Below are 14,042 nucleotides of genomic sequence, written 5' to 3'. Positions count from 1 at the left end.
ATTCGACTTTCTAAAATAATGCATGGATTGATTCTCATTGCTCTCAGTTTGGGCTCATCATATCAGAGGGTTGTAAACGAATTGGGAGCTCACCAGGTATCTCTCCGAGGACACGCTGACCAGGATGAGGTCATCTCCCACCCTGACCTTCTCACCCTCTGACCTCTGCTTGGATGCTGGGTGGATCGTCCACCAGCACGCCTCGCCTGGAAATGTATAATTTATTTTACTGCTTTGCTAAGTTGTTTATTAATAATAATAATAATAATAAAGCCAACAGTGAGTTATATGATGTACAGTGACACCAACTCCCCAGCCTACCTGTGGCATCTTCCTGGAGCCCCACATCAAATGCCAGCTTGTCAGTGAGGGATCGAGATGTGGTGAGACAGCTCAAGTACTGAGAGGGGAGAAGGGGGGAGTTATTGGAGGAGAGAAAGATAGAGACAGGGAGCGAAAGAGGGAGAAGAGGGGAGTGAGAGAGGAGAACGAGACAGGGATAAAGAGAAGAGAGACAGTGTTAAAGCCCTCAATAGCAATGCCCAATCAAAGATGTCGTGTATGTCTGTGTTGGCTCAGTGTAAGTGTGGCGATGCCTCACCATGCCGGAGTGGGAGTGGCGCAGCAGGATGGCGTGGCCATACAGCAGGGTCCGGTGGCCTCCTCCCTGGGATGACTGAGCGCAGAGACACAACACACAGGTGTTACACAGCTGGCACTGCACCCACAGCACAGACAACACACTGCTGCCCCACTGGAGGGCGCTGCAGGACAGGCCCTCACATGGCACTGACACTGAACCAGTCAGTCAGTCAGTCAGTCAGTGTGTCACTCAGTGTATCAGTCGGTTAAACACAAGTGACTAGACTCCTGTAATACATGCTACACGCTACACAGTAATCCAGTTCTGGGGCTGATGAGGTGAGACAGTAACAGCAATGGACTTTTTTTTTTAAATACAAATCTGTCGGTACAAAAATATATAGAAAACAATCAAACAATAATAATCACATTGATATAGCTAAGTGCCCCAGTAAGAGAGTCTGACAGTGAGCTGCACCACAGCCTCCAGAGACAGAAAGCCAGAGTATCTTACCTTTCACACCATCCCGAGAGATTTAAAAGAGAAGACATTATCATCACTATTATGGATATTATTATTATTACTAAGTGAGTGAGGGAACGCAATACCTGGGGTTTCTCATTCCTACTGTGCCAAAACACACACAGTAATTATTATTATTATTATAATTATTATTATTAAGTGAGTTAACGCAATACCTAAATTCTAGTCTAGTCAGAACAGAACACACACAGTAATTATTATTATTATTATTAATTTGATTTGATTATGTTTATTTGGCGGGGGTTCCGGGAAGGGGTCACAGGGGGTTCAAATTTGGAGAGAGGAGAACAGGGCATTTTCCCACCGCAAAGTTAGTGGGATTCATCACAGGGATTGGGAGGGCTGTATATAGGGAATACAGGGTCACGCTTCTGTTTGGAGTTGGAAATTTTTCTTTGGGTGGGAATGAGTTGGGAAGGAGGCGTGAGGGTGAGTGGGGGTGGGTGAGGGCAGTGAGGATGGGGTGAGGGTTCTGGAGAGATTCTCAGTGTGTCCAGAGGCAAGAGGCCAGGGGATGGGGACGGGGAAGCATTAAAGAGGACAGACCACTGGGACAGGAAACAGGAAAGTGAGGTGAGGGGAGGGGTAATCACGGACACACACTGACGCAAACAGGATGGGCACCAATCGGAGAGAGAGAAGGAGCAGGAGGAGGTTGGAGGGCAGTGGAGAGAAAACGAGGGATGGAGTAGGAGGAGAGGGGACAGAGGGATTGACCGAAGTAGCGCTGCGCTTTTGTGGATTTAATTGGAAAAAAAATGTCTTTGGTTGAAACTCGGTTCCAATTAACACTGCTACTTATAAAATGAGAACTATCCTATATGGGGAGCAGGAAGGGGGCAGCAGAGGAAAGATTTGGCACAGGGAACCTGCCCCCTGCACCAAAACCCCCACCCCCAACTCAGAACACCATTCATACATCGTAGGACAACTCCACAGCTGGAATACCACCACAGACACAACACAGGTGTGAACAAGGTCTGAGTGAGGAGGCAGGGACCGGAGGAAGACTGGCGCAGCACTATTCCAGTGTGGAAATATAGAAAAACATACTCTGACCATTGGCTTGTATATATAAATAGCCATAATTCTCCTTATATGGACATGTGGGAGGGGCATATGAGATGATGATATTCTGAAGCCAGATCAGAAAGTAGAGATTCAGCCCTGTGTGTAGAGATGTAGATATGTGGACTTTTAATGGAAACAGTTCCTCATATTCTATATCCAATATACACTATCCACAGATCCTGTCAGAATATGTTTTTGTATATTGTATGATTTTAGGGATGGACGTGTTGAGGGAAAGTGGAGGGGATGGGGGTCAGGGATGGGCAGCATGGGCAGAATGAGCGATGAACAGAGACGTACCCATTTGTCCAAATCGACTGCCTATCGTTGGCAGAGGGTTGGGGGAGTGGGGTGGGGGGCAGGGGAAGGGGAGAGACAGGAGGCAAGAACATGGTTACACTGGCACGTCAGAGTGCGAGTCAGCGCAACTATACGAACCACAACATTAAATACAATTGAAATTAACAAAAATAAAGAAAAGAAAAGAAATAGAAGCAAGTCAACAGTTACACTGGCAATAGCATGTCAGAGTCCAAGTCATCGCAACTATACAAACAAAAGTAAGAAATAAAATAAAAATTAAAAAAAGATAAATATATATATATAAAACACCTTGTCTACCTGTGCTTATCCAGGTTGTACCTTACTCTACTCTGTCCAAACTCCCTCCCTCCTGACTCTGCCCCCCCATCCATCCCTCCCCACCGTCCCTCCCTCTCCTACCTCACTGCCCATCTCCACAGTGTTGGCCAGCATCTCCTGCAGCGCGCGGACTGACAGCGACTGCTCCAGGACGAGCGAACAGATCGCCAAGTCTGGGGGCACATTCTGCTCGGAGTGGGGAAGAGTGGGAGAAAGTAAGGTTCTTGAGCGAAAAAGCGCCAAAAGATTTTAATTCTCGAAAACATTAATTTTAATGCACTGAAAAAACAGAGTTGTCAGGCACTCTCTCGCACAAACTTGGGGTGTAGCTGATAGAGTTTTAGAAGTCCAGCGTTCAAGTCCAGCAAATGAACGGACTTTTGGTTGTAGTTACCAAAAGAAAACTACAGGTGTTTGGGGTCTGGAGGTTCACAAGCACATAACTACGTGAGGCAACATTTTCTGTAATGAACTTAGTTCGAACTTCAAATTCGTGCCCGTGGAAAAAAGATATTAGCAATAGTAGCAGCTATAGGAGTAGGTTTAGGGGGGAAGCGTCTCCCCCAATGTTGAGAGCACGTTCAATTGTTCCCCCAGTAACGTATGCCTGGCTCCAAAGGCGTAGGGGACGCATTCCCCCTATATTGACAGAAACTAAACCTACGCCCCTGGAAGCAGTAATAGCACTAGCAGTGGTAACAATAGAACTAGTCCATCAGCAGTAATACAGCTGTGGCCCTATAGCAACAGGATCTGCTTACAGACTTAACATCTCAATAATTGGACGTGTGTCAACAGGTCAGTTGACAGGTGGGACAGGTAGGACAGGTGGCATGGGTGTGTAAGGTGTTACCTGAGCATTGGAGGTGGGTTCCAAGAAGCACAGTCGATTGCCGAAGCCCTCGCAGGCCAGACAGAGCTTAATCTGCTCCTTCAGCACTGACGCCGTGCATTGCAGCACCACCTCATCATCCTGAGAGGGGGAGGGAGAGGGAGAAAGGGTGTAAGAGACCTACCGATGAACATTCAAAGCCTTTCAGCTTCTCAGTAAAGAATTAGAAGTCAGGGAGTGAGCGAGAGACAGAGAGAGAGAGAGAAAGAAGGAGAAGGAGAAAATGGCCCTGGAGTGACCAGTACAACACCTTTAAAACAATATTTACAAACCCTTTGTGTAAAATCTGAATTTGAGAGAGAGAGACGGGTAGACTCATAATCACCACCCCTTCTCTTTCTCTCCAAACTCTCCTTTCCCCTCTTCCTCGCTTCCCCTCCTCTTCCCTTCCCCTCTTTCTCTCTCCCTTCCCCTCCCTCTCTCCCTCCCTTCATCTTGCTCTTCCCCTCCTTCTCTCCCTCTCTCTCATTACCAGTGAGTCAGTAATGACAGGCACAGGGCATTCTCAGCTGCTGCTGTCAGTGTGTCTGTCTTTTTCTCTCTCTCTTATACTTTTTTCTGACTTTCTTCCTCTCTGTTCATTCTCTTTCCTTCTCTCTCTGTCTGACGTTCACAGTGAAACTGTTATTCTGGGAATGTTCTTTCTGGGGAAAGACCTAGCAGAATCAGGATGACTCTCAAACTCCACATCCTCTCCACCACATTATGACACAACTCAAGTCAACAAGAAACGCACTCTCTCTCTCGTCACACACAAAATCACTCATTTAGAGAGTCAATCAGGGAATCAGTGAATCGGTCAGGCAGTGTATCAGTCAATCAAAAGTGTCATAGGGAACAAAACTGCAGCCTCATGCAGGCCCACACAATATACTCACGTATTATTTTACCACAACACTACTGCACTGTGCCCCCCCACCCAATGATTCACAAAGAGAGTCTTTAACCCCCCCCACCAAAGCACATTCACAACACAATACGCACAAAAGATACTGATATTCCACTGAGGGATTTCCCCTGGACCACTCACCCCCCGGGGGGAGGCTGGGCTGCTGGGTGGATACAGGGAGAGAGACAGGAGGTAGGGGGGAGGCAGAGCTTAAGATAGGCTTACAGCTGCAAAGCTAAATTTATAATGGGAATGTGTCTCTCTCAGCAATGGCGCTCCAACACACGCAGCGCACACTGCCAATTTGCACTGTACACTGCATATACACACAACACACCCCACACACTGCATATACACACCACACACACTGAATATACATACTGTACACTGCATATACACGCTACAAACCCCACACACTGCATATACACACTGCGCACTGCATATTCACACATACACACACACTGCACAGTTGGTGTAAATCCACTGTATACAATTCACCACTGTTCCTATAGACTGTGACAGGTCACCTGTGCACACCTCTCCCCACCAGGCCGAGCGAAAGCAGCAGAACGAGGCTCAGTGCTCTGACTCCCACGGACACACATCTCTCTGCCCTGCACACTACACACCAATACTCTCAGCCCCCCAACTGCGCCGCTGCAGTGCGCACTACTGACTCACAGCACGACACTCCACACACAACACAACACAGCCTCCTGTTCAAGTCAGCTCTATTGCACCACACTACTGTGTGTTGCTTCACTGCACATCTTCTTGCACTATTGGATAGAGTTGACTGCCAGACAAATACAGTTTTCTTATATGGTTTGTTTGTCCATTTGTTGTGGTTGTTAAACAAACACCATTATGATGATGGTGTTGGTGATGGTGTATGGGAATTGCCCAGCCCTGATGTAGAAGAGTGGGGGATCTGAGTTCAGAGCTGCATGGGTGGAGAAGTGCTGATGATTAAGGGAGTAGGGAGGGAGAGATGGCTCTTGTGAACACATGAAGTTTGTACACTCGATTGGCGTCTCATCCCCCTCTGTCCCTCTATCACTCTCTGACTCCACTCATTCCCCCTTTCAGCCCCCATCTCTCTCTCTCTCTTCACCCCCCTCCCTCTTTCTCTTTTTTCCAACCCCTCCAACTTTTCCCCCCTATCGTTCTCTTCCTCCCCCCCTCCCTGTCTCTCTTTAGAAGCTGGTTGGGACAGTCTGGGCTCCTGCAGTGAGTGCTGTGTTGAGAAGGTCAGAAGAACTGTGTCACACTGAGGTACACACCCACAAACACACACCCACACACCACACATACCGCACACACACACACACCACTCAGATACTCCCCGGACTGTTGTAGAGTCACTGACTGGACTTCTCTACCCTTCTCCCTCTGTCTTTAACTCCTATTTTTCTCCCTCTCTAACCCTCCCTAAACAGCCACCTGTCTCTCTAACCCTAAGCTCTACTTCCTAACCCACTCCTCTCTGTCCACCTTCCCCAGTGCTCTGTCACTAACCCTCTCCCTCTCTCTCTCTCACTGCGTAACCCTCCCCCTCTCCCTCCCGCCTGCCTCTATTTTGGGCATCTGCACCTGTTGCTCAAGCATTCCCCTTTTTCGCAGAGCTGCAGATATTTGTGTGTCTCTGCGTGTGTGAGAGAGACTATGTATGTGTCTGTGTGTGTGAGTCTGTGTCAGTATTTGTGTGAGTATGTGTAGGTCTGTGTGTGTGTATTTGTGTCTTTAATGCAGCACATTACCACTGCCCCACTCTTATTCTATCTCCGTCTGTATATATATATATACATATAACATATTAACTCCCATTACTTTGCACTGCATAATAATTAATTCAGTCATTCATTCACTTTACTATGCTGCATTAAATCCTACACTGTTATCAACTCCTCCCCTCCTCCCTCTGTCTCCTCCTCCTCTCACCTCCTCCTTTCCTTTTCACTCACTCACTCGTTCGCTCTGCTCTCTCTGTCATTTCCAGAGAGTTCGAGTGAAATTGGGGCACTCCATCTCTTCCCAGACTGGGAGATTCCACAACATATATCCTAGAACCATTTCCTCTCTCTGCAGGAGTCCCCACTGTCCCCACCGTGCCCAACATCCCCAGTCTCCCTCCCCCCTCCTCTTTTCTCCCTTCAGAGCAATGGAGGAGGGGGAGAGACAGAGAGAGAGGGAGAGAGAGAGCTGCAGATTAATTGTCTAGTGCTAGACTCCTGCCACCTGCTTTACTGTACACACACTCAGCATGTACGGCACAGTACGGTACACACAAACACACCCTGACAGTGTATGGCACAGTACTGTACACACAAACACACACTCACAGTGTGCGGCACAATACTGTACACACACACGCAGTGTACGGCACATTACTGTACATGCACACTCACACTGTATAGCACAGTACTATACACAGTACAATACTAGTAAATAAATAAATATGTAACCTAGTTCCAGCCCCAGAGTCTTAGGTCCAGCAGGGTATCCACCATGAGCCTGTGACCTCCAGACATTGACCTTGTCCTAACAAGTAGCTCTTAGTTTAACCACAGCCCTGGACTGAACTCTGGCCCTGAGCTGACCTTTCCCAGGACCCTGATTGTGACCTGTGCCTGGCTATATAAAACACCTACAGAACACCACAAGAACAAATACTGCAGCTCCTCACCAGTGCGCTGTACTGTACTGTGCTATATTGTATCATATTGTACTGTACTTCACAATATTTTATTGTATTACAGTATATTGTACCATATTGTGCTGTACTCTACTGCCCCTTTTCTCTCTTCCACCCCCCTCCCCCTCTCCCTCTCTTCTCTCCCCCTCTTTCTCTCCCCTCCCCTCCCCTCTCCCCATCTTTCTTTCCCTCTCTTCCCTACCCCTTTCTCTCCCCTCCCTCCCCTCCCCTCACCTCTCGCCATGTCTCTCCCTCTCCCCCTTCTTCTCTCCACCTTCTCCCCTTGTCCCTCTCTAACCCCATCCTCCCTCTCTTCCCTCCATCTCTCTAACCCCTCCCTCTCTTCCCTCCATCTCTCTTTAACCCCTCCCTCTCCTTCCCCCTGTCCCTCCCCCTCTCCACCTCAATCTCCCCCCTCCTGCCTCCCTCTCTTCTCTCCCCCCTCCCTCTCCCTTTATCCCATTCCCCTCTCACCCCCTCTCTCAGACCTGTTGTCCAGTGTGTCTCCTCTCTCTGACAGGCTGTGAGGGTATTAATAGCAGTCTATGCTAACACGGTAACCACCTGCCCCATGTGCCCCCCACAGACCCCGGCTGTCTGTCTGCACACTCAGAGAGGAACTTTCTGGATCTGACTCTACCCCCCCCAACTCCCCACCTCGTCCCTCTCTTACCTAAACACACACTTGCACACGCAAACACGCTCACACACACACACACAGTCTCACACACAAACACTCACACAGTGTGCAAAACAGCAGTAGCATCAGATTCACTGTAATGACGGGCAGCTAACTTTTACATGATAATATCCATGCTGTCACTTCGGGCAGGGGACAGACAGCATGGAGACAGAGGACAGACAGGCTTTTAAAACAGCACACAGATACACAGACGGGTACAGGGAAGGATAGAGAGACAGACAGGTACAAAAATAAAGAGGAGGGGAAGAGACATAGGGACAAGGAGTCAGGGAATAACAGAGACAGGGAGCCAGAGAAAGAGAGATGGAGAAACAGAGGGAGACAAAACAAAGACACAGAGAGACAGTACAACAGGGACAGACAGGGAGACAGGTTGATCAGGGCTGACTCATGTATATATAAGTGTAAATGCAGCTGGAATTTGAAGTGCTCAGGAGAGCAGTCGCACAGTCACTCACACGGACTGGATTACACACTGTGTAGAGAGGGTCTGAAGTGCACAGCCACACTCACACACAATGGGGGGGGACAGAGACAGGTAAAGAGAGAGAGACAGAGACAGGCACACAGGTAAAGAAAGAAAGAGAGAGAGAGGCCGGGAAAGGAAAGATCGAGAAAGATAGTGAGATACATACTATAGATACAAACTTACAAACTGACAAAGACAGACAGACTGGCAGAAGACAGAGATGGACAGAGAAAGTAAGAGAGAAACATACTGAAGAAGTTGATTCAAGTGTCACTCTTGCACACGGTGTACAGGAGAAGTAAAAAGAAAGAGATAGAGAGAGAGAGAGGGAGAGTGCGAGAGAGCCATCTGATATGTAGGGCACAGTACATGGGGAATTCAGAGTTTAAAAATACTCCAGTGAACCAGAGTAGAGAGGGGCTCCAAAAGACACTCTCACACACACAGCTATACAAATAACACAAACAGCGCAGCAGCAATAAAGTGTCCTCATCTGTGAACCAAAGCATTCTGACATACACACAACACACACGGACCCATATGACACGTCACACACTACACTACACTACAAAGAGAGAGAGAGTCTCCGTTTAACAAACTAGTACACTTCTCAGGCCCTTTCCCTTTCCCTCTCTCTGAAGCATCGCAAATCCACTTAGAAACACTCACCGTCCTGAGAAACTGAATCTCCTCCTCTCCTTCCCCTCCTTCTGCCATCCTTCTCTCTCTCCACGGGTGACACCGCTCACCTCACCAGGAGAGGAAAAAAAAATTCCCGACAACCTTCCCTTCCCTCTCTCTCTCTCTCTCTCTCTCTCTCTCTCTCTCTCTCTCTCTCTCTCTCTCCTTCTCTGTCGTTCTCTCTCCTTCTCTCAGTGCCTGTCTGTGTGTGGGTGGCTGTGTAGAGTCCAACACCACACAGTGAGTGCGGTGCAGTGGAGTGGAGTGAGGGAGAGTGACAGACAGCTCTACACTTCTCTCTCTTTCTCTCTCTCTCGCTTGCTCACCGGGCGACTCAAGGAGTGGGAGGGGCCACCCCACTCCCTTTCACACTCATTAGCAATCCAGACCACTCCCCTTACCATATACAGGTGCTTGGTGCGCCCCCCCCCCAACACAAGCCCCTCCTATTCGTCTGACAACTAGAAATCTCGGTTGATGAAAGTAACATGACAACCTACTTCCCTCCTACCTCTCTCCCTTCAGTCAGTCAATCAGCGCATCAGTTGGTCAGTCAGTATATCAGCACTACAGTAGAATAGTCCGGTTACAGCAGTGTACAGGCTGTAGAAAAGGTACAGATAGGATACCTCAACTCAATCACTAAATTGAGTCATTCACACGGCTAGAGACCAGAAGGAATGAAAAGCAGACACTCCCCCCTTCCCTTGTACACAGCCTCCCTACTACACATACAAAAAAAACAAGATGGACTGACAGGCAAGCAGAATGACAGACAGACAGACAGACAGACAGACGGAGGCAGCAGCGAGAGACCAGGTGACTTTCTGCATGATGACGTCTTTCATTTTTCAGCAGACAGACAGACCAACACTCACACACAGAAAAGGACACACCACAAACAACACACAAACACTCACACACACTGATAGGACACGTTACAAACACCACACACAGGACTCACAGAACCAAGTACACGTACACACACACACACACACACACACACAGAGGGGCCACACCACATACGACACACACACACACACACACACACACACACACACAAGCAACACGCACCTCTCCCTCACCTCTCTCTCTCTCTCTCTCTCTCTCTCTCTCTCTCTCTCTCTCTCCCTCACCTCCACAATCTCCATCTAACTGTCATCTCTTGGCACTCTCCCTCTCTCTCCTGTCGCCCATAGCAACTCCATCCCGCCGCATACAGGGTCCAGTGCAGGCTGAAGCTCCAGCAGGGGTGTCCTCTCTGAGCATGCCCGGGAAAGCACTGGAGGAGGAAATGTCAAGGGGAGGGGCAGTGTTGCAAAGTATGATGGGGGTTGTAGTTCGGTAACTAACAAAATAAAACACCAAACCAGGTCTCTCTCTCTCTCTCTCAGCCCATCTTTTACCACAATCGCCCATCTCTTAACATCTCCCTTCATTTTTTCTTTTGCTTCTCTCTTCCTTTCCCTCTATTCCCTATTCTTTCCCTCTTTTTATCGTCCTTCCCCCCCGCTGTGTACCTCAGCTGTAGAGGTGTGCACAGTAACCTGAAGAAAAAGATTAATTCAGGTTGATAAATACTGTTAATTAAATTGGACCTATCTGCTGTATCTTTACAACAGTGAAAAATAATTATAATTCTGTTTAAGGGTGAAGTGATGTCACCCTAAATCCTCCTGCAGTGACTGAACCATCCCAGGAGAATTAAATATAGTTCCCCTTCCTCTCCACACAGGGGAGACAAAAGATATCATAAAGCCCAGTAAGCACTGAAAAGTAATTGGACACTGATGGATTCCAATCAATGTATTTTGCAACTTGTGGTGATATTTAGGACTGTTATTAGGAGTGTTATTGGTAAGGGGTCAATACTTATCCATTATAGATTTTTAGGGGGTTATCTTTAATACATTTCTTCAGCTCCAAACTTCAAACACATAGAGCAGGGGTGTCAGACTTGTCCTAGAGGCCTGCAGTGTCTGATGGGTTTGGTTCCAGCCCAGCTCTAGCAGACTGATATCTAGCTTATATTTAGCAGTTGTGCCCAATCATAAATTGACAGTATCTCTCCCAAACTGGTGTTTTGAAACTGATAAAATTAGATTAAATAACTAATCCTTACTAACACATGTAACAATATTGATAATGAGAGTAAGCTTCCTCTTATATAAGATATTGTCACTGTTATAATCATTTTCTATAGTAACGTGTATTCCTTTATTACACGATATATCTAACTGCCAATGTACTCCATTCTTATAATAATTCAGCATATTCTTTGTTTTATAATAAAGAGTGATGTCATTTGAACTTGTGTTTGTGTCTGATCTATTCGATAGAATCGAGCTGTACCGGTCAAAAGTCTTACAAGAGTTATTTAACTATAACAAAATACTCTTATTATCTACATCTGCACTACACTAAGTGGAAGGGGTAAAATACTTACTTCCCTCATTAACATGCAAATCAATTTATAACTTTTTTGAAATGCGTTTTTCTGGATTTTTATGTTGTTATTCTGTCTCTCATTGTTAAAATACACCTACCATTAAAATTATAGACTGATCATTTCTTTGTCAGTGGGCAAACGTACAAAATCAGCAGGGGATCAAATACTTTTTTCCCTCACTGTATGTGCTAAATAACTGTAAAATGGTGATTGGGCTTATTTAGGCCAATGCTAAATGTTAATACCTAAGCTATGATTTTTATATATCAAAAAGATCAGTTTCATATTAATATTACAAAATGATGACAAAGAAAATCTGTTATTTATTAATAATCTGGCACTATATTTCCATGTATAGTACTGTGCAAACGTTTTAGGGAGGTGTGAAAAAATGCTGTAAAGTAAGAATGCTTTCAATAATAGACATGTTAATAGATTATATTTATCAATTAACTAAATGCAAAGTGAGTGAACAGAAGAAAAATCTAAATCAAATCCATATTTGGTGTGACCACCCTTTGCCTTTAAAAAAGCATCAATTCTTCTAGGTATTTTGTAGGCATATAGTCAGGTGTATGATTAAACAATTATACCAAACAGGTGCTAATGATCATCAATTCAATATGTAGTTTGAAACACAATCATTAACTGAAACAGAAACAGCTGTGTAGGAGGAATAAAACTGGGTGAGGAACAGCCAAACTCAGCTAACAAGGTGAGGTTGCTGAAGACAGTTTACTGTCAAAAGTCATACAACATGGCAAGACTGAGCACAGCAACAAGACACAAGGTAGTTATACTGCATCAGCAAGGTCTCTCCCAGGCAGACATTTCAAGGCAGATGGGGGTTTCCAGATGTGCTGTCCAAACTCTTTTGAAGAAGCACAAACAAATGGAAAATGCTGAGGACCATAGACGCAGTGGTTGACCAAGGAAACTTACTGCAGCAGATGAAAGACACATCATGCTTACTTCCCTTCACAATCAGAAGATGTCCAGCAGTGCCATCAGCTCAGAATTGGCAGAAAACAGTGGGACCCTGGTACACCCATCTACTGTCCGGAGAAGTCTGGTCAGAAGTGGCCTTCATGGAAGACTTGCAGTCAAAAAGCCATACCTCTGACATGGCAACAAGGCCAAGCGACTCAACTATGCATGAAAACACAAGAACTGCGGTGCAGAATAATGGCAGCAGGTGCTCTGGACTGATGAGTCAAAATTTGAAATATTTGGCTGTAGCAGAAGGCAGTTTGTTTGCCGAAGGGCTGGAGAGCGGTACACGAATGAGTGTCTGCAGACAACAGTGAAGCATGGTGGAGGTTCATTGCAAGTTTGGGGCTGCATTTCTGCAAATGGAGTTGGGGATTTGGTCAGAATTAATGGTCTCCTCAATGCTGAGAAGTACAGGCAGATACTTATTCATCATGCAATACCATCAGGGAGGCATCTGATTGGCCCCAAATGTATTCTACAGCATGACAACGACCCCAAACATACAGCACAAGACATTAAGAACTATCTTCAGCGTAAAGAAGAACAAGGAGTCCTGGAAGTGATGGTGTGGCCCCCACAGAGCCCTGATCTCAACATCATTGAGTCTGTCTGGGATTACATGAAGAGAGAGAAGCAACTGAGGCTGCCTAAATCCACAGAAGAACTGTGGTTAGTTCTCCAAGATGTTTGGGCCAACCTACCTGCTGAGTTCTTTCAAAAACTGTGTGCAAGTGTACCTAGAAGAACTGAGGCTGTTTTGAGGCAGAGGGTGGTCACAGCAAATATTGATTTGATGTATGTTTTTCTTCTGTTCACTCACTTTGCATTTAGTTAATTGATAAATATAATCTTATGTATTTTTGAAAGCATTCTTACAGCATTTTTTCACACCTACCTAAAACTTTTGCACAGTACTGTACCTGTCCCTTTGAAAACCAGCTCCACCCCTTTTGCATGTTATACTTTTGTATTACAATTCACTTATTTTGGACATGATGCATTATTTGACGGCATTCGTTCTTCCTGCTCCATTCACACAGACCCGTTGCCGGAAATTTGCTGGATTAGACTAGGTCCGAGGTGGAAAATTGCTGGTGTCAAAATGCAGGCATAAACACCTTAATACAGATATTGCCGGCAACAAAATGCCACCAAAAAGACAGCATTTGTTTCAATGTGAATGGGGCATTAGACGGACTCAAGCCACTCAATCACACAGCCACTGCAGGCCTATGAAGCCTAGCTGTGGCCAAATCTAGAACAGCTGTTTTTGTATTAAAGAACTGTGTTTTGTCATCATCCTGTGTCTTCATTGCATTCATTCTGTTCTCTGAATTCCCCCTACTAGTACAGACCAACTGCTGCATCCAGTACACACAAACTCCAGCTGCTTGCTCCCATCCTACATCATTCCAGACTCTCACTGATGCAT

General features: G+C 46.1%; 1 protein-coding gene across 16 annotated transcripts in view; it reads right to left on the bottom strand.

Moving 5' to 3' along the window:
* ryr1b (ryanodine receptor 1b (skeletal)) overlaps positions 1-9,275 on the bottom strand; it is a 74,584-nt gene extending 65,309 nt beyond the window's left edge. For 12 of the 16 annotated variants that reach the window (XM_066703771.1, XM_066703776.1, XM_066703774.1 and 9 more), the window contains exons 1-7: positions 9,157-9,275; positions 3,693-3,812; positions 2,921-3,025; positions 2,498-2,518; positions 602-676; positions 322-400; positions 94-206 (exon numbers count right to left, since the gene is read on the bottom strand). In XM_066703771.1, the coding sequence (XP_066559868.1) occupies positions 94-206; positions 322-400; positions 602-676; positions 2,498-2,518; positions 2,921-3,025; positions 3,693-3,812; positions 9,157-9,204 (561 nt within the window). In that variant the 5' untranslated portion in view covers positions 9,205-9,275. The remainder of the gene's footprint in view (positions 1-93; positions 207-321; positions 401-601; positions 677-2,497; positions 2,519-2,920; positions 3,026-3,692; positions 3,813-9,156) is intronic. The other 4 variants (XM_066703775.1, XM_066703783.1, XM_066703784.1 and 1 more) reach the window with 1 other exon arrangement.
* Between the last annotated feature and the right edge of the window lie 4,767 nt (positions 9,276-14,042).

Source organism: Amia ocellicauda, chromosome 5 (assembly GCF_036373705.1).
Source record: "Amia ocellicauda isolate fAmiCal2 chromosome 5, fAmiCal2.hap1, whole genome shotgun sequence".
NCBI classification, from domain to species: domain Eukaryota; kingdom Metazoa; phylum Chordata; class Actinopteri; order Amiiformes; family Amiidae; genus Amia; species Amia ocellicauda.
Note: the sequence above shows the minus strand (reverse complement) of the source record. Positions and strands in the feature narration are given on the sequence as shown.